This window comes from Coturnix japonica, chromosome 11 (assembly GCF_054131305.1).
Source record: "Coturnix japonica strain WE chromosome 11, WE-NBRP24, whole genome shotgun sequence".
In the NCBI taxonomy this organism is placed as follows: domain Eukaryota; kingdom Metazoa; phylum Chordata; class Aves; order Galliformes; family Phasianidae; genus Coturnix; species Coturnix japonica.
Genome location: NC_140673.1, coordinates 14,170,901 through 14,196,730, shown reverse-complemented (window position 1 = coordinate 14,196,730; position 25,830 = coordinate 14,170,901). Strand labels below are relative to the sequence as shown.

General features: G+C 43.0%; 2 protein-coding genes and 1 non-coding gene across 21 annotated transcripts in view; 2 read left to right on the top strand and 1 right to left on the bottom strand.

Moving 5' to 3' along the window:
• The window catches only part of EVI5 (ecotropic viral integration site 5), an 84,198-nt gene that overhangs the window by 52,729 nt on the left and 5,639 nt on the right, over nucleotides 1–25,830 (bottom strand). For 8 of the 19 annotated variants that reach the window (XM_085511311.1, XM_032446121.2, XM_085511305.1 and 5 more), the window contains exons 1-2: nucleotides 8,572–8,687; nucleotides 2,525–2,754 (exon numbers count right to left, since the gene is read on the bottom strand). In XM_085511311.1, the coding sequence (XP_085367437.1) occupies nucleotides 2,525–2,673 (149 nt within the window). In that variant the 5' untranslated portion in view covers nucleotides 2,674–2,754; nucleotides 8,572–8,687. Of the gene's footprint in view, nucleotides 1–621; nucleotides 1,376–2,524; nucleotides 2,755–8,346; nucleotides 8,528–8,571; nucleotides 8,688–9,071; nucleotides 9,138–19,646; nucleotides 21,017–21,706; nucleotides 21,884–22,952; nucleotides 23,061–23,358; nucleotides 23,494–25,830 lie in introns of those variants that run through there. The other 11 variants (XM_015869956.3, XM_085511317.1, XM_015869957.3 and 8 more) reach the window with 7 other exon arrangements.
• RPL5 (ribosomal protein L5) lies at nucleotides 6,835–17,650 on the top strand. The gene is made up of 11 exons (XM_085511914.1): nucleotides 6,835–6,840; nucleotides 8,266–9,228; nucleotides 9,624–9,755; nucleotides 10,439–10,666; nucleotides 11,472–11,541; nucleotides 11,637–11,752; nucleotides 13,129–13,263; nucleotides 13,846–14,048; nucleotides 14,999–15,176; nucleotides 16,788–16,876; nucleotides 17,487–17,650. Exons 1-11 carry the CDS (start codon nucleotides 6,835–6,837, stop codon nucleotides 17,584–17,586), a joined length of 2,220 nt encoding a protein of 739 aa, XP_085368040.1. The 3' UTR covers nucleotides 17,587–17,650.
• LOC116653820 (small nucleolar RNA SNORD21) lies at nucleotides 14,708–14,803 on the top strand. The gene has a single exon (XR_004308287.1). It is a non-coding gene; the product is annotated as a small nucleolar RNA SNORD21 (small nucleolar RNA).

Sequence of the window (25,830 nt, the reverse complement as noted above, 5' to 3'; positions counted from 1 at the left end):
GTCTTGTAACTCCTGAATTATGCTAATACCTGTTAAATCAATATGGTGTTTTTATAAATGGATGAGAAAAAATCCTCAGACTTCTCAAATGGGAATTGGGCAACAAAAGCTACTGGATGGATAATGCCCAGTGCTTGGATATGAGAACTGGGATTATCAGGTAGTGAAATTTATACAAACATTTCACCAAGGAGAGAGATCTGGCTCAATAATTTTTCATGCACTTGCACAAAATCCAAAAGCCCGGCAGCATTTTAGCAAGGCTGGATTAAGTTTTAAGTACTTAGTAGTTCATAATCCTTCTACAGAAGTATCAGAGTACCTTCAGTTTAAGCTCCCAGCTAAGAGATACTTATATTAGCTTTCCCAGTGCCCAGCTTGCATTGCCCACCTATAGTTTTTTAAAGTTTAAAAACCTAATACCAACGCATAATGAAAACTTAGTTCAAAATTCCATCTCTCAGTGTGAGTCAGTGTCAAAAGAGCAAAGTAATCACTGATGAAAAACAAGCACAGAAAAAGAATCACAATTATAAAAACACGATGATTATAAAAGGCTCTGGCTGGTTAATTATCACAGCTTTCTATAAGTTTTGCTAGATTTCAGTAGGTTGACCTTACCTGGATAAATTCATTGTCCTGGGATTTGGAGATGGGAAATTCTTTACAAAGTAAGTAGTATGTAAGTTCCGTGTTGTTCAACAACTGATTTCCTTCACCTAAAACTTTATAAATGATTTACTAATGCCAAACAACTACAGCAGGACTCTGGACTGAGCTACCTCACTATTCCGAGACTTCCAGTAGAACTGGATTATAGAATTCTTAATACATTCATAGCCTCATACAGTCTGAGTTCTTCCAGTTCCTAGCCTGTTTAAATAATTCACATTGTTCTTGTTCATATTAAAGTCAAGAACAAATTAAACCTTTACAAATATCCAGTACCAGCCATTGTTCCCTGTGTTCCGTGTACAGATCCTTCTCACTGTGTTAAAATACAGATTCAAACTTCCAAAACTACTGCGCACCCTCCATACCAAGGGCACCGCATTTCAATTTCCTTCAAGTACAGCACCTCACGAGGAAAGTACATTTGGTGTCCTATCAGATACCTGATAGGACAACCTCTATTAAAATTCATACTCAAAACAAACTAAATGTGTGGTTGAACAACAAATCTGTCTTAAAGATTAATCAGATGAAAACAGATGAGTTAACCTGAATTGTACTAAATCAAGAACACAAACCTAAAGAAGAAAAGCTAACAAGCTTGGGCTCACATGCTTCGAAAAAGCAAGCTAGCTTAACTGCAGGGCTTAATGTAACTACTCTAGATGTAGAAATCTTACACCCTAACAGAGATAAGCAGTCCAAAGAACAGATTACAGTTTTTCAAATATAAATGAGACCCTTGGTCATAAACAGAACCGAAAGCCACAGATTAAATGCAAATTAGCTTTCTTAAAGGCACTCAATTTGCCTCCTTTTTTTCTTCTTTTGATAAATTTTCGATGTCTACTAGCATAGCAAAAATCACAGAACATCATCAAATGAAAGATAATTCTATAAACCATAAGGAAAGGAGGACAACACAATTTAAAGCTGACTTCCATGCTCAGTCATGAGCTGCAATTTCCTTGTAAGTTACTTTACTATCTGGCTGCAGAATCAGAACATTAAGAGAAGACATGCCAGAAGGCAGTTGGCATTACCTTCTCTGCTCAGTTACAGCAGCCTATAAAAAAAATTCAGGACAAACAGGAATGACTAATTAGGGATTTATCTTTCAAGAAATTCAGTCATTAGGTACCTGTCACTATTAGCATAACAGCAGCATGCATCTATTATTCCTTGCAAATAAAAGATGCAACACTGCTCTATCTGTAAGAACAGGTCTCTAGCCATAACACTGAAAAAACTGAAAAGCCTCCTGTATTAGCTGTATCTGTACGAAATAACCTGAGCTGCAGACTACATTAGAGAATACAAACTCTCCTCGAACCCTTAAGCTAAATAGCAGAATAGCAGCTTCTACCTTTCTAGTATTTCCAACAGAAAATCCTGCTCTATGTACAATATTATAGGTAATGAGATAACATGCTAAAAGGCTACATGTGAGCATGCTGTACAGTGGAAATCAAGGAGGAAAACAAGGGAATTCTGAAGTAATTCACATCTCAAAAACCTGTAAAAATACCATTTTTATATAAGAATATGCAGAAGTCTCAGTCCCATGATACTCCATTTCAGTTGGGATACTGAAGATTGTGTGACTGCAACATAAATTTTTTAGAATAAGCAGCAGTCATAAACACTTCTTTAAAACCAGCAAGCTAAAAATCTGAACATTGTACAAAAACAGATCTCCAAGAATATACATCCCTAGAACACTAATTCTTAACCTTGAAATTAAGGTGCTGTGCCATGAACAGCATCCTCCTTTAAGTCTCAATGTTGAAGCCACAATAAACCAATTCAGTCTTATTACTATAGTCTGTAGATCAAGAAGTTTGGCATTTACCTGTTCTGCTCCTCAAGTTTAGCCAGTAATTCTAGGTCGTCTGGACTCAGCTGTGCTGGTGAGGATGGTGATAATGCTGGTGTAGACAGAGTGGTAGAGGAGGATGTAGTGTGTAAGGAGGCAGATGGACTTGCCACCTGACTGGCCATCTGACTGACGGTGTGCGATACAGTGTTCTTCACCCATGAGAGAGTAGAGCTCAGTTTTCCTGCAACTTTGTCTGTCGCCACCTGTGATGACAAAAAGATGTTAGAACAGTCTCTTTTTCCTCATCCTTCCAGTCAACCTGCTTTCACTACACAAGGAAAAGATACAATATGCATAAACTGACATTGAGGTTTTTTTCTTTCTCCAGAAGGCCCAAAGCTGTCAGAAGCAATACAAGAAACAATAATACCAATACAATATTATAGAAGAATTAACACACAAGTATATTGCTAATACACAGGAAAGATATAGAGGAATTATTTCAACAGAGCTGGTTTCTGCAGTACAGAAATACCACAGGCCAGTTCAGACTCTTCATTACAGAAAAAAAAAAGGCTTACTTTTAAAAACACATTGAGAAGATAATAATGGCACAGGACATGTAGAAAGATAGATAAGGAAACAGTCAGCTACTTCATAAATGACAGAGAAGCAGCAGGAATGTACCACTGCAAATACCCTCAGCTCCCCTGATTTCTGTTTGCATGTAACAGAAATCCTGTACAGTGCGGGGCAGAGGAACAAGTGAATCACACTTCTGATTTACACAAGTAAAGGATTCCTTAGCATCAGCCAGCACATACAAAATAGTTAAATCCTGTATGCTTAATACTGACTCTGAAAACCGTAATGGGTTTTGCTAGAAATACTCAAATACAGGGTTACAAACCACAAATGTGAACAGCAAGGCCCTGTGATGCCATGCGATGGAAAGCACAGCAATCATAGTGGAGTGGCAAAGTCCCAGGCTACAGCAAATGAGGACAAGGCCAAGTTCAGCATCCACAGAAGCAGACACAAAGGAAGAAAACTGGATTACCTTTGGAAGGCCTCCAGTAGGCAGGGATCTCCAGCAAGATCCCCTCACCTCCACTGCCAGCCCTTACATGAGATCTGTGCAGGGATGGATCCTGGCTCCACTCCTTGCAGTCACTCAGGTGCACTGCACACAGCTGAGCTGCCCTGGGTTGACCCTGCCTTCCACCAGGTGCTCAATCACTGCTTCAAGCCGTGACTTTGCATTTCTGCTACAGGCTCCCAAAATAAGCATCTGAAATGTTCCAGTTGGCTCCCGCACCACTGAGACTAACCTATGCAACAATTTCTGTCCTTTCCAGTATTACAATATTGGAAAAAGAAAAAAAAAAATAAATAAATCAAAACAATTCTTTTTTAAAGCTCACCTCGGAGATGCACTTTTGAAACTAGTGCTTCAACATCACTTTTTAGAATAAAAACAGAGAAAATAGATTCCAGAGTCTCAAATTTGGCACATTCATTACTACTTCAGTCTATTGCTATTGAGGCACAGATTATGTTTCAGTTTAAGTAACTGATTTATGATACAGCCAACACACACGTCTCATTTGCTAAGAGGACTGAGTATTTTCTCAGAGGTTTTTAACTGCTTCAAACATGACAAGTGACACAACTACCCCAAAAATAAACACTGGCAGAAACAGAAACAATCTTAAGAATACAGCAAACAACTGCCAGAGGTCACACTTATGTTTTGAGCAGATATCCACATATAAATACTTGAAAAGCATTGATTTACAGTTTCACACTGTGACACAAGCAGGGAGAAGTGGCGTATAATCCATTTTTATCTCCTTACAAAGCAAAGTAATTAAGACAAGTTAAGGTGAGAAATTAAATCCAAGCTGAGTACGGCTTACATGAGACTCACACTTCGAGTTCAGAGATCTGAAGGGGATGAGGAGGCAGGAAAAACCCCAGAATTTACTTAGTAGCAGATCACTGGGCATTAAAAAGTCATGCAAAAGTTTGTAGAACGGATTAGGTAATGAATACGAAGAGAAAGTTGGGCTAAAAAAACATTTTTCAGATGCTGAATTTCAAGTTAAGTTTGAATAGTAGAAAAGATAACCCACAACAGCTGGGATGAACACCAAATCTAGAGACTGTTCAGATGACCAAAACATGAACACAAACCCAGATCCCTACTTGCCTCAAACAACATCCTAATACCTGAATAACAAACTGAACTGACTCAGTGAAGGACATACAGAAGCAGCAGCTGGTGAATACAGCCTGTTTCCATGCCTCCTGACAAGCTAAAATCCTACGTCAGGGCTCAAACATGGTTTCACTACAAGCTCCATCTGCACCTTCTATACCCCCAGTTCATTTCACTCAATTCAAATCAAGACTGAGAAGAATGCTGGTTTGCTCACACAGTCTTGATTTTTCTCCTATTTTCACCTACCAATAGTCAGAAATGTCACCGTTGGAGCTCAGCAGCTTTCACCTCAATCACCTGCTTCCCAAGTCTTTTTAGCAGGACGAGTCCACCAATAAGTGGGAAAAAATGCAAGAAAGGTCAACAAAGCAAAGATCATCCTTACAGCCAGTGGGACATGAAAAAAAAACAGTAACACTCCCAAGCCCATATGATGACTGGTACCTGCCTCATTACAGAATTTTAGCTTGCATCCATCACTTTGTCTTTAAAAATATCTAACAATTCCTTGTCTAAATGCATAGGAAATACTTGCTAAAGCTGCAGCCAGACCCTGAAAGTTCCATCACTAATATGTTCCAAGGCAAAATAAAATCTAAAATAACTCTAAGAAACACAACTGCTTTGCTGAATGAATTTTCACTCCGCTGTTTCAGAGAACAAGTGGAAAATTCGTTTACTATGTCTGAAAGTAGTCTGCCATTCAAACCATATCTAAGCCAAGCACCTTAGAGATGTAAAGCTAAGTAATTATCTGCATTTTTATATACATATAAATGTACATATATACTTTACACAGCAACGAGGGAAAAAAAACACTTTCAGAATATTTGGTTTGACTGGCTATTAGTTTTTGATGCCCATTTTACATGGCTTTCAATAGTTTTTCCTCTTATGAAGGTAACAGTAAGCTCTCCTCACAACATCCTGCTAGTTACAGGTGCACTGCCAAACTGTGCCAGCAGCAGCACACTAGGAAAAGACGAGCTCCATCTGACAGTCTGAAGGAACCATATTTAAAGAACAAAAACAACCCACACCAGAATTAATACAGCATACGATACCGGTGAATCACAGACCTGTGTCAGCACAATATTAATATTTTCTAAAATTATAAGAAAATAAATCAAGAACATTTTATATGATGCCATCAAGCAGGCACTTAACACTACACTACAGAGACAGACAAAATTTGTTCAGACAAAAAAATAACACTCGACAGCAGCTTTTGGCTGTTCCCCACGTTAGGAACTGATACAAACAGATTAAATGTCCACAGTTGCTCTCTATGCCAACATCTTCATTTTAGTCCAAATGCCCAGCCCTGGTACTGCACTTCAACCCCAACTACACAGAAACTGCCTCACCCCAACCTGCAAGGGTTAGTTTTACAGAAAATCAGTAAGCAAAGTTGGCATTTAATGTAGCCTGTACTAACAGCCACGTGGTGTCCTCCTCAACAAGAGCAAAAGAAATTCATGTTCCTCACTGCTCAAATCCCTGAGCAGAACAGATATTTCCCAGGCTCTCCCCAAAACGCTCCTTGACAGCTGACTCAATGGTTTCCAGAGTTCTCAGGCAGTTAAACAAGTTAACTTGTTAACTAAACAAGTTAATCAAGGATAAGCCAGACTTCTGCTAAATCACTTCTGCCTCTACCTTGTGGGCATGCAGCTTTTGCTAAGCGTGCATGTAAACAACAGGGATACATCACTGCTGAACGTGAGCTGAGCAAAGTAAGCTCAGTCCCCCTCCATTATGACTAAGCCCAGTTGCCAACCCCCAGTTATTCCAACCACCACTTGCTGCAGAAGGAAAAGACGCTCTTTAACCAAAGATATTTAAGCTGATGACTATAATGAAGACAGTACTCCCCATTTAAATGAACCAAAAAATTACCAACAGCTCATGTTGGTTTTCATAAGGTAAATAGGACACAGGGCTTTAACTCAGCATGCTGTCTGAAAACACCATCACACTGTCAAAACATCAGACGAGCTTTAAGAGTCACAGATCACTATTATAAACTTATGTATTGACTGCTTGCTTTTATAATTAAGTACATATTTTTATTAGAAAAAAAATTATTGGAAAAAAAATACTGAATTCAGAGTATGAAATGAAGGTAAGGAAAAAAGTTGCTCAAGCAAAGAACAACCAGTTTTTTTTTTTTCCTTTTAGACTGTTACATGAGAACACTGAATGAACAAGATAAACAACCCTGGTTTTCAAAGTGCCCTGACAAGGAACTTCACTTCCCCCTATTCTCCATTTTTCAAATACTTCTCCCTCAGCCTTATCCAAAGAAGCAGCTGACACCAACTACTCAAGCACTTCACTTTCCCCCAGCCCTTCTGTCAACTTTGAGAAGCTTCTCCCACCTCCTCCTCCTCACCACCTCCATTTTACCTGCTCCATTCACCAGCTATCACCTGTTTACTTGCTCAAAACCCATCAGGACCAGCCTACAGAAGAAAAACACACAGAAGGCAATGAAAAAAGACACGCGAAGAATCCATCCAAACCACTGACCTCCAGCTCAGGAAGCGCCTGAGCCTCAGCCTGCTCAGAGATCTGAGGAGGAAACAGACTCTTGTTTTTAATTGTTCTTCTCCAAACATCTGCTGCTCTCAGAGGCACTGCTGGGCTGGCTGGACCTCAGGGATATTCACCACAGCTGTTCTCATCCCAGCTTAATCAAATTCAAGCAATGTTGATTCATAATAGCTGGTGTTTTCCTCCTGATTGTCCCTCTTTCATCGTCCTTTATTTCCTCTCCTAACCACTGCTTGAAATTGTGCTTATACTTAGCTACCTCAAAATGCCTTTAAATATGGACATCTGTATGCAAATACAGAGCTGTATGACCACGACCAAAGTGGAAACTGGAGGCTAGAAGGGAAGATATATAAGTGCATTTAAGCAAAATATCCACAGGAAAAACAAAGAGAATCCAATTAGCACATCTTTTAGCCGCCAAGTGAATAGAAAAAAAAAAAAAAGAGTTAGGGAAAAAAAAAACACAAAACAACTTGAGTTTCCTGACAAACACTTACAGAGATAAGGAAAACACGAAATGCTGCCAATCTCCTCCGTACAGATGTGACTCCTTCCTACAGCTCTTGTAGGCCACTTGTCAGAAAAAACTGACTCAGGACAATGTAAGAATGCTTTAAAATGTGCTACCTGATTATACCAGCTCACAGTGACAACCCCAAACACACCATGGCAACCTCTCACAAACTGCCCTCCGATCAGCAACGCAGGAAACGAGCAGGAATTCCGTGTGACTATAGAACACCTCTGGACACCGAAGTTGAAATGAACCTTAAGCAGCCACAACACCAACACCGACTTCTTGCCCTTATTAAACGATCAAGTCGGTGCAGATGAAGCACGAGGTGTCAGTGAGACAGACCTCTAAAGCACCATTTGAGAACACCTTCTCAACAACCACACACCCAAAGGCTCCTGCTTTAACGATACCTCCATAAAAACGTGACTGAGAAAAATCTCCCTTTACAGATAAACCCCTGTGAACGCACCGCAGACCAAACACGAGCGCTGCTCCCTGTCCCCACCCCGGCCTGCCAGCCCCACGGAGTCACGCTCTCCCCACCGTATTACCCACCTTTCCGGCCGGCCCGAGGTGCACGGCCCCCACGGCCCCCGGCCCGGCCGCGGTGAACAGAACCCGGCGCTGAGCGACTCAGCCCACCGGGCTCCGGGAGCGGCACCGCCCGGCCCGACTCTCCGGGCCGGACATCGCGGCCGGGCCGCCGCCGCACCCCGCCTAGGCCCCGTCGCGCCCCGCCCCCGGCCCCTCAGCGGCGGGGGCGCCCTGACCGCGCCTCACCTTGGAAGCGTCGCCCGCGACGGAGAGGCGCGAGCATCGGCGTGCCCCGTAACCCGCCGCCGAGCCCCGCCGAGCCGCCCAGCCGCGTCCCGCCCGTTCCGCCTCCCGCTGTCCCCGCCGGCCCCGGCAGCCGGGCCACGTCCCTGCCAGCGCCGCGCAGGCGCAGTGTGCGCGCAGCCGCCGCGAGGGTCTGCCCCGCGCCCCCGCAGCGCCGGGCCCGGCCCGCAGGGGCCTGTTTCTCACAGCACCCAGGGCTCGGGCGTGGCGGGCTGCCCACGCGACACGGCCGATAACGGGCCCCGATACCGCCGGCAGCCGACAGCAGCGCCCGATGGCAGGGGCGGCAGCACGGCTCCGGCCTCGCCGCCGTTCATTCGCTCGCTGCGAAGCCGGGTGACGGCCGGGTCTGCCGAGCCTGCCCCGCAGCTCCGCAACGGCCCAGCACCGCGACGGCGAAACGCGAGGCGACTCGGCCCTCACCTCACTCACCGCACACGCACCTCGTCTCTTCCCGCCGCCGGTTCCCTCGTGCCGCACACCGCACCGGCACGCGCCGCCCGCCCCTCACACCAGGCGGTGCCACCGGGCACCCGCTCCGTCCCAGCGCCTCGTGGTGCCGCCGTAGCGCCCGACCGGCGGCCCGCACCGTGTCCAGCCGTAACGCTCCCGGCTGCGCTGTGCGGCCTCAGCCTGACGCCGGGATCCCGAAAACAGATGAGAGCAGCTCCGGGCAGGAGCCTGTCGGGTTCTTGTTTGTTTAGAACCGTCCTGAAAGCTTAAAGCACAGAACTGAAGGGCGCTAACAGGAGACACGCGTGGTACCCCATAGAACACATGTTAGGGACGCAGTCTGAGCAGCAGCACAGTGCGGAGCAGCTTCACACACCAGCCCCACACGGCAGCGGAGTGAGGAGGGCAACCAGAGCACAGCACCGCAAACACAGCGCGAGCTGAGAAACTGCATCAAGAAATCATACCCGTACGAGTCTCCTTCTATCGTTAAAAGTTACCGGTAAAAATGATCACATCAAAAACTGGCATTTTTACCTCAGAGAGCGCAGAGCCCTGATGAGCCGCAGCCATGGCGCCGGGCAGCACCGCGCACAGCTGGGAGGCCTCGAATTTGTGAGGGCGGGGCGGGGCCGCCTGGACCCACCTGTGGAGTAACGGGTGTGTGGTACCGGGTGTGTGTGTGTGTGTTACCGTGTGTGTGCTGTGTTACCGTGTGTGTGTTACCGTGTGTGTGTGCTGTGTTACCGTGTGCTGCGGTACCGGGTGCTGCGTTTGGCGGCAGCTCAGAGCCAGGACAGCGGGCAGAGCGCCGCGGTTCCGGAGCTGGAGCTGAGGTAGATGGAGATGCGGCATGGATGCCCCGTCCTTGGAGGTGTTCAAGACCAGGTTGGACGAGGCCCTGGGCAACCTGATCTAGTAAAGGTGTATGTTTGGTGGCCCTGCCAGGCGGGGGGTTGGAACTACATGATCCTTGAGGTCCCTTCCAACCCGGGTCATTCTGTGATCTGTGTGAGGTACGGGATCGGCGCCGGTTCTTGTGTGACTAAGGAGCGCTTTGTTCTTTCTTTTGTCCTTTTGAGATCGCTTGTAGCAGATGTACGACTTTTTAAAATAACGTTTAATATTCAAAATATGATCGTTTATTTGTTGTTTTTAAGTGAGGCCAAGCAGAGAAACGCGTCACGTCCAAAGGTGCTGCTCTGCGCTTCTCTCACAGCTCCAAGGGATTAGCGCGGGACCTGCCTGTCCCACACACACACATACAGCCCATATACATACAGAGGTGCTGCAGGCGGCGGCCGTTCCCGCTCCGTTCCCGGCTGTCTCCTGTCCCCGTTGCCCTCACTCCGTACAGTGCCGGTTCCCCGTGCGATGCGGGGTCGCGGTGCTGTCGCTCCTCCGTTCCTGCAGCGGGCGGTGTCGAGCCTTGGGGTCGGGCCGAGCTGCGGCGCCCCGCCTCGCGGCGCAGGGTAGGAGCTGCGGCTGCGCAGTGGGAGCGGCCTTTTCCCCCCTGCAGTGGCTGCAGTCGTTGTGCGGAGCGGGCCCCGGCCTAGGCCTAGACCGGACAGTACCTGGCACGATGGTCAGTACCGGCCCCACGGGACCCCCAAGCCGTAGCACGGCTCCGGCCTCCGCTCCGCGCCCGCCGTGCGGCTCCTCCGGCCCGGATGGAGCCCGATTGAGCCGGGCCCGCCGCCGGCCGCCGCGGCTCCGGCGTGGCAATGGCTGCCTGCGGCACGGGGGCTGCGCCGCAGGGCGGATCGCGGCGGCTCCAGCCGAGCCCTGCGGGGTCCGGCACGGTCCGGCTCGTCCCCGCCGCTGCCCCCGGTTCCCCGCAGCCCCTCGCTGCGTGGCGGGCCGCGTGGCGGCGAGAGGGAGCGGGAGCCGAGGACGGGCGGCAGCCGGGGCCGGGCCCGCGGTGACACGGCACCTGGGTGGGGAGCCGGCGGCTGACGGGCCGGCCTTGTCCTGCCGAGGGTGCTGCTCTGAGACCTGCGGGGCTGGGCGCCGATTGAGTCGGGGCGGTGCTAGGACAGCTCCTCGTTTCTGTAGGGGGAGTTAGGGTGAAACGGCCGAGGGACTATAGCTCCAGCTCTGTGGGAGTGACTGGCAGTGAGGAGCTGTGGCAGTTAGTCTGTGCAGACAAATGTTTTATTAATAGATACGATTTCTTTCTCTCTTGCAAATCTGAAGTCACGGGCAGGGAAGTTTGTGTGAAGGATAAAAATCCCGCTGTCACTTCCTTAAGATGGTTTTGAACTCATTGCATATGAAAACCTGTCATCTTATTCCTGATCCACCAGTTTTATTAATAGTGATTCATTTAGTTTGGATGGCCTTGGCTTATGTGGGTCCATGTTAGTAATGTCTTATTTTTGTTATTCAAGGGGTTTGTGAAAGTTGTCAAGAATAAGGCCTACTTCAAGAGATACCAGGTGAAATTCAGGAGAAGGAGAGGTATGGCTCAATTCCCCATATGGCTGAATTACATTATACTGACAAATACTGTTACTTTTTTTAACATGTTTTCCACACTGTAACTTGTTTTTCAGAGGGCAAAACGGATTACTATGCTCGCAAGCGCTTGGTCATTCAGGATAAAAACAAGTACAACACCCCGAAGTATAGGATGATTGTGCGTGTTACCAACAGAGACATCATTTGCCAGGTGAGGTCTGTGGTGTTTGCCACGTATTTGCCAGCCTCCCGGAAATGAACAGAAAAGGGGCATTGATGAGGTCCTTGTTGGTTGTTTTGATGCCCAGGTAGTTTTAATATTGCTCCTTGGTTTCTTGGAGAACAGTCTTTAAGGTTGACACAATGTCAGTAATAAACCGGAGTCACAATACAGAATAATTTGACTGATGTCAGCATTCTAAAACAAGGTTGTGATCTGAGCTTGTATTCTTCTAATGATTCTGAAGCACGATGAAGGTTTTAGGGGAAAACTTCTTAATCTTCTCTGCTGTCTTTGAAGTGCTTTGAAAAGAGGGAATGTTTTGTTTGCTTGCAGTCTGCTGTGTGACCTGACAACTCACTTATGTCCTGTAACACCTAAAGGTGCCCTCACTTTCAGGACTAATTACTGTGCTATTATGTGGGTCATGTGAAGCAGATGGGCCTTAAGATCATTTCACTGGCATTAAAGGAGAGTGATAAATCCGAATAGTAGGCACCCTTTTGTGGTACACAGTTGTATGTTGCACCACATAATGCAGTTTCTCACCGTGGCTCATTTTCCTGGTTCATTTCCAGAACGTTCTATCATAATATGCGTTGTTAAGCTTAAAGATAGAAAGTTTTCTTGTTTCTTTCTTCGTTAAATAGTTTTATCTATGGAGAATAGTAAAGAGCTGTTTTCAATCAGCTCAGACTAAACTCTATGACCTTGATGAGCTTACTTTATCACTGAAATTGCAAACAACAATCAGGGGTGGCAGGTACCTTCTGAGCAGTTGTGCCTTTCCAGAGGTGGAAACTGGAGAGAGGGGAGCAGCTTTTAGAGGCAGCGGAGGTGTGGAAGTCAAAGGGAGATGGGTCTGATATCAGCGCTGTCTCACAGGAGACCCCTGAGATCACAAGGATCTTATATCTTAACACAGTCATTGTGTAATGGACAGTGTCCCCACAAACTCATATTTTTGCATTTTTCAGAGGTGAATTGTATGTGTGTTATGTGAGAACTACGTGCAGAAAGTAGGACAGAATCCATCTACACATGTAAAAATTCTTTGAAGTGTTTCTTTTGTTGGCAGTTTCCTGGTCTCTTGTTTTATATGAAGGAGTAAATAAAAGTGGTTGCTGTCATTTACTTTCTCAAAGCCAAGTATGGATTTGGAAGCTTCGCTTCAGCACTTAAGGAGCAAGTTACACCATAATACATTTTTGAAAAGGAAAATGAAACAGAGCTCCTTGAGCTCTCAAGGAAAGCAGTTTGGACATTTCTGTATGGAGTTCCTATTGGTTTAAGTGTCAAAGAAGGGAGCACACAATTACAGTGAGAGAACTAATGGTTGTTTTGTGTGTTTTTTTAACCGTTGTCAGATTGCCTATGCCAGGATCGAAGGCGACATGATTGTCTGTGCTGCTTATGCCCATGAGCTGCCAAAATACGGCGTGAAGGTTGGCCTGACCAATTATGCAGCAGCATACTGCACAGGGCTGCTGTTGGCACGCAGGGTACGTATCTGTCACGTTGTCTGCTTCTCTTAAGAAAGGGAAAGCAGCCTCACTGCCTTAAGAGCTATTGGTAGCATAGATAGCAGATCCCGTGGGCTCGTCTGAATGCTAACTTGTACTCTCTACCATATAGATTTGATGGCCTCTTGTGACTGTCAGATCACAAAGAGAAGTATGACAACATGCAGTTTCAACTCCAGCAGCCCACTTTTAAGTCTCTGCGCTTAAGTTTGGTGAAGGGAGGGAGTCAGGACAAAAATGTAAGAAATGGACCTTCAGTGAGAATTTAAATACATGTGAGCTGTATTCATCCATTTTCCTATGAGCTTGTGGATAGGTCTGAAGTTTACTAGTTGTACCTGTTGGAACAAGAGATTACAACAAACATGCCTGTTATATTTCAGTGGTTATTACAGGCATTATTACTAGTGTGGAATGCATAATTTTTGTAAAATTAGTTAAAAGTATGAAGATTCTGTTGCAACTTTTGTGTTTTAATTTGGCAGTTCTTCATTTTGGCTTTAAATGGGCAGAATTTCTGAAGTGTTGCTTTTCTTTTTGCTTTGTTTTTTTTCCCCACAGCTTCTGAATAAATTTGGTCTTGATAAGATCTATGAAGGCCAAGTTGAAGTGACTGGAGATGAATACAACGTGGAAAGTGTGGATGGAAAGCCTGGTGCTTTCACGTGTTACCTTGATGCAGGTCTTGCCAGAACTACAACTGGAAACAAAGTCTTTGGTGCTCTGAAGGGTGCGGTGGATGGGGGTCTGTCCATCCCTCACAGGTGATCATCTCTCTGGAAAAACTCCTTTAGTTACCTGAGATAATTCAGTGTGTGACAGTGACTTACAGTGCCATTTTTATGCTGGAATAGCTGGTAATGATTAATTCAGTGCAGGATCTGGGATTTTTTTGTTCAGTTGGACCTTTTCTACTCAAAGTTGCAATTCTGGTCGCGCTGCATTGAATCTTGTGACTGATGCTGTTAAATTTTTAGAAACTAAAGAACCAATTCAGTGCTTTCAGTTGGAACCATCCAGTGACTGAATGCACTTCAGTAAATATTTGTTAGTTTTCACATTGTTTCAAGACTTCAGCAAGTTGTATGTAGCTGTTCATTTTGCTGTATGTACATAAGAGATCCAGAAGCAAGCACTGCTGTTTCTCACACTTGTCAAGACAGTCGAGTATTCCTCCTGCACTTAACGATGTCCCAGTTTTGGTCATTCTTGTCAGGGGTGACGTGTGACCAGATGACCATCTGGGGCACTAGCACTATGCTCACCTGCTTCCTTCAGGCAGCAAAGTAGGGAGGAAACATCTGATCTCTGTTGTGGATTTTCCTATTTTCTCTTGCTGTCCTGGAGTTGTGTTTTCTTGTCTGTGTTTTTGTTTTGTCTTTTTGTATGTTTTATCAATTCTTCATTTGTTTCTAACCTGGCTGCTGTGTGATGATACCCCAATGACTGACCACTCCATATTAGGTCCATGGTGTGTAAATGATGGACTGCATAGTTTCAAGACGGGACTGATGGCAGCCGAGGTGAACTTTAAAACTTCTGTTTCTCCTTTTCCTTTACATTAATTTTCTTTACATTTCCATCTTTAACTGGTGTCCTATTTCTCAATTTTCTATAGCAGAATACGATCTCAGTCATTTCTTTGTGGAACCTGCTTTTGAATCAGAGTGTTTGTGGAATGTGTGTCACTCAGAGTTTAACTGCTCTTTTGCAGTACCAAGCGTTTCCCTGGTTATGACTCAGAAAGCAAAGAATTCAATGCAGAGGTTCACCGCAAGCATATTATGGGCCAGAATGTGGCAGATTATATGCGTTACCTGATGGAGGAGGATGAAGATGCTTACAAAAAACAGTTCTCCCAGTACATAAAGAACAATATAACACCTGATGGGGTAAGATTTATCTGGCTCTTGACCGTTAGTAGCAACATAGATTTTCTTGTATAAGGTTTTCTCTAGTAACGCAGTTAAGCTCAATGTGTAAAACAGTAATGTGATTATTCTCTTATGTTCTCCAGACAGTTAAAAATGTTTTTTCCCTTATTGAGGGCTCTGTAACATATAGTAGGTTTATTGAACGTGAGGGCTTCTTTCCTGCTTATTTAGGACTGCATCCTAAAACAGACCATATATTTTTTACTGATAGAGAAATTAACCATTAAGTTTCTGTGCTTGGCTACCCACTTGCTCCTAATCCTGCACTGCCGCTGTGGTTTCTGAGGATCTGCCTTCTGTCAAATGTGTTTTACAACGTGTGACCTTATTGGTAGCTGTAGGCTCCAGGCAAATACAGAAAATCCCAACCTAGTTCTGTTGTAGAACTCGCCATCTTCTGCAATACACCTGGTGTTATACAGCTTATGTCAGTGTGATGTAATATAACACAGAAAGCACTAAAAGATTGGTAAAGTTACCATGGTGCTGTTTTAACTTCTTTCAGATGACTTGTCTGCTGCTTGGTTTCTATTATTAGTGGCTCTGAAGTTTGGAACATTCTGGTGTTGATTTTTTTGGGGGAAAAAAATGTAACAATTTACTGTAAATGCCGACTTTGTATCTATTACTAAACAAACTATTCAGAGGAGATTTTCCTATTAAGTGTCTAATTGTCTTAATTAGTTGTCAGCAAAGATAGTGAAACTGGGGAGAAAGAAGGAGGCAGACTAGTGTCCTCTGATAGCTTCTGCCATTGATCTGTGTAACTGGGCAGTTTTCCTGTTCACATGTTAAAGGAGAATTATTTCTGCACACTGACCTGCTCCCCAGAGGTCTGTGTTATAGAACTGTATTAGCTGTCAGAAATGATTGCTTGGGTGTAACCTCTGCTCATGTATTGCTGTTGTTCTTAGCAGAGTGCTGCTACTAGGGACCATACGTGGTCTTGTGTGATTAGTTTAACTTGTAGCTGCTTTCATACAACTTTTCTTACTAAGCAGTTTGGTAATGCTTACCGGGATAGAGCGGTAAGATTACATCTGATGAAAGGGTTCATGTAAAATAATTCTGGCTTAATTTAAGAACTGTTTTCAGAGCACTGAGTTGTGTAAGGAAAGTAAGTTATTTTATTTTACTCAAGGCAGAAGTAGAATAAGATTGTGCATTGCCTTTCAATTTAAGCATAGGGAAACTAGACCATAGGAATTAAGCTTCAGAGGAAAACGCATTTCCACTGCAAGGTGCTAGTCTGTACTTAGGAGCCCTGTACGTAGTCTGTACTTAACCCCTCTTAGTCCACCAACCGTAAAGGATAAAAGTAATTCCTTAGTTTTGTATCAAAGTTGTTATTTTTGGCATTTAAGTATTTGGATACTTCCAGTGATGGCCAGGAATTCTAGTAGGTTTTAACAGTGATTTGCATGAAGGAAATCTTATTAAAGGGAATCATTGTAAGCTGTATTGTGATGATTGCTGATTCTAGTGCCCTCTTTGTTAAGGATATCTTAGTATTTGATACAGTATTATGATGCACCACTGCAGAACTGTAACAATTTTTGCTTTTTAAAGATGGAAGAAATGTATAAAAAAGCCCATGCTGCCATACGGGAGAATCCAGTTCATGAAAAGAAACCCAAGAGAGAAGTCAAGAAAAAGAGGTAAACATGAACATAACTTATTTGTGGAAGAGATTTTAATTAATGATGGCACCAAGCAGACTGATTTCTATGGCACTTGTGTCAAGACTCATTTTTAGATCAGATTAAGATAGGATGATTTATACGTAACTTTGTCAGGAAAGAATTTGAATGTGAAGAATCTAAAATTTAAAAGCTTTTAACTGTGCAAAAAAAAAAAAAAAAAAACCAAAGAAAAATCTCAAGCAATAAAGCATGACTGGCCCAAATAGCTGGAATTCTTTAACTGTGTATTTTAACACTTAAGTGTTTTCAGGGGCAAGGCTGCCTCCCTGCAGGAGAGGACAGGCTGACTTATGTGTCAGTACTAAACTACTTCAGTTTTTTCAGAAGAGAAACTAAGGCACAGACATTGGACTGAACATAATGGCACCCAGTCACCTACAAGCTCTTGAGAAACTGGTTTTTTGTGGTGCCATAACTAAAGAAATTGATAGAGACTGTTACAGAATTGGTACTGCGTTCCAGCAGAGAATTCTTAAGTCAGTTCTAATGTACAGAATGTGCATCACCACTTTTGCCTCTTTCTGCTTTGGTCAATAATATACTATACTGTGTGTTTACGTTGCAGAGTGAACAGTACCAAGATGTCCCTCGCTCAGAGGAAAGACCGTGTTGCTCAGAAGAAGGCCAGCTTCCTCAGGGCCCAGGAGCGTGCGGCTGATAGCTAAGACAACTTCCACAATTTTCTATGAAGCTTTGGAAAAAGTGGCAATAAATTTATTGACTAAGCAACTGTGTAAGACTGGCTCATTAATGCAACTTAAAGGTCAGAATATTTTTTATAATCCAGTTACACTAGAGCCTTATAGTTTTATTTTTTAAATATTAACTCATTCAATGAAGGTAAAGACAAAGCTACCACACTAGAATTATTCCCATAACAGGGGGAAATAATTCTGATTAATGTATAGTGTGACCAGGTAGAATTTGTTCCTTTTAACTAAAGGAAGACTTACATTAAAAAATAAATAACCTTCACAGGTGCTTGACCATCTTTCTTTCAGCGAATGTAATGCTATGAGAGATGTGCACGTACCTTAAGGAAAACAAGCCTCCATTGTAGATAGCCTTCAGCTTTTAGGAACATGAATAGCAGTGCTCTGCAGACTGTAAATGAGTGCAGCCAACAGTAGTACATGTTGAAATATTGAAGGTTCCTCCACAGAGTGAAATAAGTTCTTAAAAGTTCTGGCTGCTTTTGAAGTAGGTGCTATCTTAATATTTCATCTTATTATTCAGGGATCAGACAAGAGAACTTACTCTGATGCTGGATATATTTGCTTAATTGTACAGGTTGTAACTTGCTGTATTGTACGGCTGTCTGTGAAACTGAGATACTGAAACTGCTTGCATGCTTTCACCAAGTAGGATACGTTGATGTACTCTTTGCTTTAAGATACTGATAGATGGGAAGTACAGCTACTGGGAAAAAATAGGAAGCCTTAATTGTAAACAAAAGTGTGTATATATATATAATTATATATAATAATTATATAGGAAACTGCACTATTAAATGTTCTCCAGTTTTTCCAAGAAGCTGTTCAAAATGCCCACCAGTACCTTGGGTTCAGTAATTTGTTTTTGCCCCAAACCTTGTAGCAGACAGTCATGTTTCCACTAAGAATATCCTGCTTTGGATTTCAGTGCATTGCTAGTTATAAATTAGACAGTAGTTAACAGTAAGCCATTTTTTCATCTAGAAAGCTGATTACAAACAGTGCACACTTAAGCCAAGCCACGCAGTATCAAGTGTGGTGTGGAGAAATTCCCTGATGTTAGTTAAGGAATGCACTACAGAACCTTTAAGCAATTAAACCATTTTTAAAATGATGAAATAAAGCTCATTTTCACTATGCAGTAACTGAATTAAGGGACCAGCTATCTCAAGGGATAAGGACAACTGCCACTGAAATCACTAAGGCTTTGAGCTGCTGCATACCTGAAGTATTTATAAATTTGACAGAAATGCAGTGAGCACAGCATTAAGGTTTATGCACATATCATTCTCTCTACAAGATGAAAAGCTGAAGAACAGTGGGGCTGGGGATTGAACCCTGGGGTCAGACCCTGTACAGTGTCAGGATCAGAATCTTTAAGACTTGAGAGTCACAACTTGGATATTACCAGGAAAAAAAAAAAACAGAACACTAACATACTATCTATCTATCTATCTATCTATCTATCTATCTATCTATCTATCTATCTATCTATCTATCTATCTATCTATCTATCTATCTATCCATCCATATATATATATATATATACACACACATATATATATTTAAGCAATATTCTATGGTCCCAAGCAATCCCCCTTCTGTCTGGCAGTTACGGTCTAGCTCTGACTTGCATAATTTCTGCAGTAATTCAGGAGGATTTAAGTACAAGCGGGTAGCTGTATTTCTGTGGGCAGTAACAACACTTCATCCACAGCTGTTACTTTTTTCACTTGTCATAAACCAGCATTCTACTACGGAGGGTTTTTTGGCATCGTTTGTTTCTAAAACTTATGATGATTCTGCTGTCAGTACTTCACTAATATTCTGCATTTTCAGAAACATATTGCTGCTAAAGCACACAGATCTTCAAAGTAACAGGCTAACCGTGTTGGCTCCTAACACGGCGTACTGTACCAGGCCTTTTAAAGTGCTGAACTAAAACATTCAAGATGTCGGTATGAGGTAACAAGGTGTAAGCAGAATTCAACTTAAATCTCATACACAACCTGTCATTTCCAGAATAAAATTTTAATTTTCCACAGTTTAAAAATTATCTATTAATGTGCAAATTCTGCCATGCCAAGGTATCAGTAAACTTCAATCTCAGTTCATTTTACTCCTAACAGCAACTTCAACTCAGCCACCATATCTGCAATAGTGGTGGTTCCTCTTAAAACTACTGGGGATAAGAATCTCTTGCAGGTCTTTCACAAGCGAGCAACAACTCTCATATTATTTTATGATGTTGCATTACTTGATGTGATGGCACAGTGAGCACTGTCATCCTGTTCAAGATCCAACAAAGTGCACAGAACAGTCAAGCATGCAGGATTGGTTTTGTTTCCAAACAGTGCTGAACACCACAAGTGCTTTTGGCTCCTGCCAGAGCACATGGGGTTAAGTTCATCCTTTCAGAAGCCCCGTAGTAAGGAACTGACTGAAGGGAAGAGTTCAAGAGCCATTCATGAAATCTGAGTACACGTCTTTACAAAATGCTGCACATCACTTCTGTCAAACACCGTAGGCCGCCCCGAGCGGCAGCTGGGATCTTCTGCTGGTGGAGAAGCTAAGAATCAGTCGTGTGGGAAATTTTCTTCCATAGTAATGTTTTTAAGTTATTGAGTATTAAAGAATGTTCCATTTCCATCTGGTTTGCTGAGACTTTAAGGGCAATACACAAATACAGTTGTTTTTCTAGTTCTTCGTGGATATCTGCAGGAGCACCACGAAGCAGGTAGTCTTTAAGCAGCTGACACACTTTAGCCAAGTTAGGCTGAATAACCTCTGTGGTGCACCTCATTTTACTTTGGTCACATAGAGTTCTACAGTCTGTTCCATAAACGCAGTCCATGTCTGATTCACACGGACGATCTTTAATCATTTCCTTTAAATTCATTTCCGGCACAATTTTTCTCATGTCCATCATTTTCAAATCATATTTATCGTTATATCCCAAGTTTTTGGCACTTGTATCACACATGAGAAAGTTACCGTAAGGTCCGTGAAAAATATCTTCCACAAATTCTAAAAGTCCAATCGCTATTTTTGCCTTCCTTGGCCACGACGGAGTAAACCATTGGTCCATGCTCCTCCTGAATCCAGAAGGAATCAGGAGTTCTATGACCCACGGAAGGCTGATTCCATAAAGAGAGGTATATTCAACTCTTTCGGTCACATAGAGATCACCACAAAAACCCATCAGCTTGGGAGTATGCTCCTTACCCTGCAACATCACCATTAACATGAACTCATCCAGCTGCAGAAGTGCCCATGCAGACTTTGCCTCAGGCAAAGAAACTCTGCCATCTCTGTTTCCATCAGCAAAAGACAGAATGACGTTAACCAGTTCTGAAAGATTTCCTTGTTCACCCAGCTTTGCCTAGAAAAAACAAAAAAAGATCATATATGATTTCATTAACTACCACCAATCCACCTGTAATTCTCTGTCGTCTTATTCTTTCAGTATCAGCGTGTGTATCACATTCTAGTTCTTATTGCTCAGAGATGTCTGATGAGCTTCCTCTCTGTTGTTTCTCCGCAGCACCCAGTGTATGATCTTCTGAGAGTAACAACATTCTCTGCATTTCAGAATGCAAGGACTAGAATTCAAAGACTGGCTTTTTCTAAAGGCTGGTCTGATGAAAACCAGAGTAGCTCATTAAATATTTTCTTACAGTAAGTATGCAGAATTCAGACTGAATTTGGTTTTCAGCTGATGAAGCCTCTCAGATGTAGAGGAAAGCTCTATCAACTACATTTGTACAGAGCACCCAGATATTTGGTACAGATCTCAGAATAAATGTACTGAAATACTTAATTCTGCTATTTGGAACAACCATTTCCATTGTAATAATATAAAGAAAAAAACCATTGTTAGAAGCATTGTATTCTCAACTGTTAGCAATGCGTGCAGGAAGAAATCTCACAAACATTTCCTAATTTCTCCTAAAAAACAGTCTAAAAGTCTGTTGCACACCCAATCTTAGAGACAAAGCCACTGTAGTGTAAACACTGCATCAACAAAAACTGTTAATGGCCTTTCAGTCAGAAGAGAATAACGAGGCATTACCTTAAAAAAGCCATACACCATTTCCTTGAATTTCTCAACAGTGGTTCCTCTTGTTGGTTTATCAAACAGGATTACTTCTTTCCTTGGCTCTGGATCAGTACCAAAATCAAGGTGAGCAGCTTCTTCCATCTGGCATTTTATAACCCCCTGCAGATTTCCCCAAATTCCTAAATACATCTATGCAAGAAAATAAGGGAAAAGGTAAAATCACAATAGAAGTCCTTCATCTAAGTATCAGCTGAACTTCTACCGCTGCCTCAAGAGTCAAGCAGCAGCAAAGATTAGAAAACCAGGTCCTGCCTGCAGACAGCAAATTCAACAGTGGCAGCTTTGCATTCATCACTGCAGGGACTTAGGAGACACGGCCCTATCAAAATAGGAAGACAGCCTGAGGAACACTGTACTGGCATTACTATCATCTTCACTTGGGCTAAGAAGCTGCTGATTCTGTTTGAGAAGCAGGATAGTGCAGAGCTGGTACGCTGTACAGAACTATAGGTATTCTCTCCAAACATGCAAGGATGTGATCATCCCCTTGGAAACTGGATTCTATAACTGTGAAATTAAGGACTGTGATGGCAATTACAGATTTACTACTAGTTTAAGATACAGGTCCACGAGGATCCAGTCAGTGGAATATTTCTTTGTTTACAGCTGGACAAAAATGATTCATACAGTACAATCGTCAAATATTTACCTGTCTGAATACATTTGTGAAACATATTCAGAGAAGAAGAGCAACTAACAATAACATATCCTCGCTATACTTGGGCTTTGACATGAAACTGCAGTTAGTAGCTACAGTAACTTACACAGAGGCTACTGCCAAGGCTGCTGCTCCTCATTCCTGGGTCTGTCTTGATATCATCTCATCTCTTTCTACAACTGCTTTATTCACCAGCTCACCCAAATCCCAGGGAGGTGAGCCAGTACAGCTATCACCAGCCCTAAACACTCTCAGACTGCAGCACAGTAGTTACCCATCCATAATGTGTGGTCATGTTGAAGTCCTGAGAGTGTAACAGGAGCAGAAGAGCATTGCTTCTTACTGTGATAGAGCTTCTCTATCTATCTAAGTGTCTCTAATGGCAGACAAGGGCAATGCTACATTACAACCTCTAGCCACTCAGCTATGCGGTCTGTTTCTCATTGAAGCCAAGAGAAAAAAAGCTAGTGGAACACTTTGCAGGACCACTGACACTTCAGTAGGAACTGATAAAGCTCGGATGGATAAGGAGAGCCTTACCTGGTTATTGGGCTTTGTTGACAAACATTTTCCAAAATACAACGTCTCCTTTGCACATAGACTACTGCACGCTGATCCATCAATAACTCCTGTCTTATATTTATCACACTGAAACAAACAAGAGAAAAACAAATCACTCAAGAAAGAAAGCGATATCCACTTCTCTCCCAATATCTCACCCTTGAAATAGAAAATAAAAGAGGTGGAGGGAAGTCAAAGAAAATTTTAGTAACTGTATTAAAACTGTGTTAAGAACTTAACTGGTTTTATCTGTAATTGAAGGTATGATGTTATTTCAGCATGACAGAATAGCAGCATCTGATGGATCTATGCATGGCACTGACCAGAGCAGCTGTGGAACTAGTTAAGGCAAATGCTTAAGCAGCAAACTGCTAAATATACTTACTATTATTTTCCTACAATCATGTCCTCTGCATAGTTCTGTGTAGGTGGAGTACTGGACATACATAACCCAGCTGCCAATGAACACCACTAACCAGGAGATGAAGAGATACTTCATTCGCATATATGAGAAACGTACCTAGAGAACACAAAGAGAAAAATGTTTTGTTCACTCAGCAGTAGTAAGAATAGCAGAATCAAACAAGTTTGACTTTCACAGTGACAAAAATAAGCATTAAATGCAACATTCACTTCCATCAGTCAACAGAACTGATACGGGAGTCTGGTTTGACTTATTGAGGTGGAAGGAAAGACCAGCACCATTTCTGCTTGGAAGAGGCAAACAGCCAAAGGGCAGTTCCACAACACCCAGAGGTGATGCCAGAACACCGAGCTCCCTTTGAAAGAACAATACCTAAGTGACAGAACTGGAGGATTCTAATGTAACTTCCCAGCCTGACAATACCACATCTACATGTTTGCAACATTAAGAATCACAAACCTTGCAAAGCATGTTACTTGAATAGACTGACGAGGAGCAGTAAGAGTCATCTGAGATGTGAACCAGCAATAACAAGAACGGATACTTTACCAATGGCTTCAGGAATAATTTTCTCTATCCGTAAGAGAACTACAATATCTGCATTCATGCTCAGCTGAAGCTCAGCCTCTTTTGTACTCCAGTCCATTTTCCATATTATTCACCTATAATTTTCACCTATTAGTTTTTTCCTTTTCAACATCAATCTCAAGCTGTTTGCTCCAGCAATCCTCTTGAGCCACACACCATCCGCTGTCCTTTCCTCCAACCATTTCCAGCCTATTTCTACCCCATCTGACTCTGCAGTACTAGTAGTCTCAGGTCCCAACACTACTCAGCATCTCTTCTGCTTCTTCAGTTTTCCCAGCACAAAGTTCCTATTGAAGAATCCTTTTCCCCAGCTACTTCCCACCTACAGAATTTGCTCATTGCCCTCAGAATCCCTCTTTCACGATGCTGAGAAGCCAGCAGAGACCGCATGGCAAAGTCTCAGGGGTGTCTCACTCCCTGTTCTCACCTCCAGAACCAAATGAAAGCTGTAAGCACGGCAGATGGATTCTCTGCGTAGTTTCCTTTTCACAGTCAGGCATGCTATTTTGATATGCAAAATAGACCAAAACAACAACAAAGATCTATCTCTCCCCAGCAGACCTGCACAGGAAGCCCAGCTTACCAGCTCTGAGGCAATCCTCCAGCAGAGGTCTCTTGAAACACAGGTTTGAACAGGGAGGTGCATGGAACCAGCAGAGCCGAAGCATTGCAGGCACAGCACGGGTGGCTGCTCCTTCTGGCTCTGCGGTGAATACACAATCACATCGCTCTCACACTGTCTAGAGAACAAAATGTGTTGTGTTTTTTCTGCCACCTTCATACTGGTTGAAGGGCAGACACTACATAGTAGTTGTAGCACTTACAAATAAAAACTACCACGCTATAGTCATGCAAGGTTGAAGACTATGCAGTAATTTACTTTTTATAATTTGTCCTTATATCCCACTAAAACTTATGCATTCACAATCTTTTTCACACTGGTTTAAGCATAGTAACAAAACCAATGAGTGCATGTAGAGCAGTCCCTGAAACTGTCTACATGACAATTGCTTACTTTTATTTTGGCCTAATGGTTCTGTAACCCAATACAGCACCAACAGAAAGAATGATCTTCCCTTCTGCAAGGACAATGAGATACAGCAGTACCAGAAGGGAGGTACAAAAGCTTTTAAAATTAAAGCATGGTATTTTGATAAAATCAGGTCATGTTCAATTACCGTTAACTAATCTGTGAAGCCATGTTCATTAGTTTTTTGTACTCAACTATTTGCTAGGATTGACCATGGAACTGATTCAACAACTTCCCATTATTATCTCTTCCACTACTTAGTAAAATCCCCCACCAAAGGTTACCACAAGAATCTGCAGAAACAAACACATGGATATCTCATACTCTGTGCATCAGCTTCTTCATGCAAATCCACTTTCACTGCAAGTCTGCAGCACTCAAACGAATAATGAACTGGATAACTAAGGAACGGTCATCATGCTCACCACTGTCTTTGCTGTGCACATAGAAAATGCACAAAGCACGTGGCCAGAGCACCTTCAACTACCCCAGCACAACTCCTTAGCTTCCTTGGGGCAGCCCATAGACCTATTTCACACAGTCTAGGTCCATGACTACCCCATCCTGCATTCTACAAGGGATTCCAACCATTTCTTCTAAGTTGTTTTTCAAGTTTTACCAGGAACATAAGGGGGAAACCACTGCCCCCACCATTTCTTTACAAAATCCACAGGTACAGCAAATTATTTAGAAACAAAACATCTTCACAGACTCCAATATCCTCCCTAGGGATGGCTAATCCTTTTGTAGAGAATCCAATTTGGTCCAGTTCTGCAATCCGTCTTTACCTCATTATTCTAACACAAACTTTGAGG

Bases quoted from the DNA above. Each gene is read 5' to 3' on its own strand.
- RPL5 (XM_085511914.1), top strand. The intron at 15,177-16,787 runs GTAAGATTTATC...TGCTTTTTAAAG, and splicing joins ACAATATAACACCTGATGGG to ATGGAAGAAATGTATAAAAA. The intron at 16,877-17,486 runs GTAAACATGAAC...TTTACGTTGCAG, and splicing joins AGAGAAGTCAAGAAAAAGAG to AGTGAACAGTACCAAGATGT.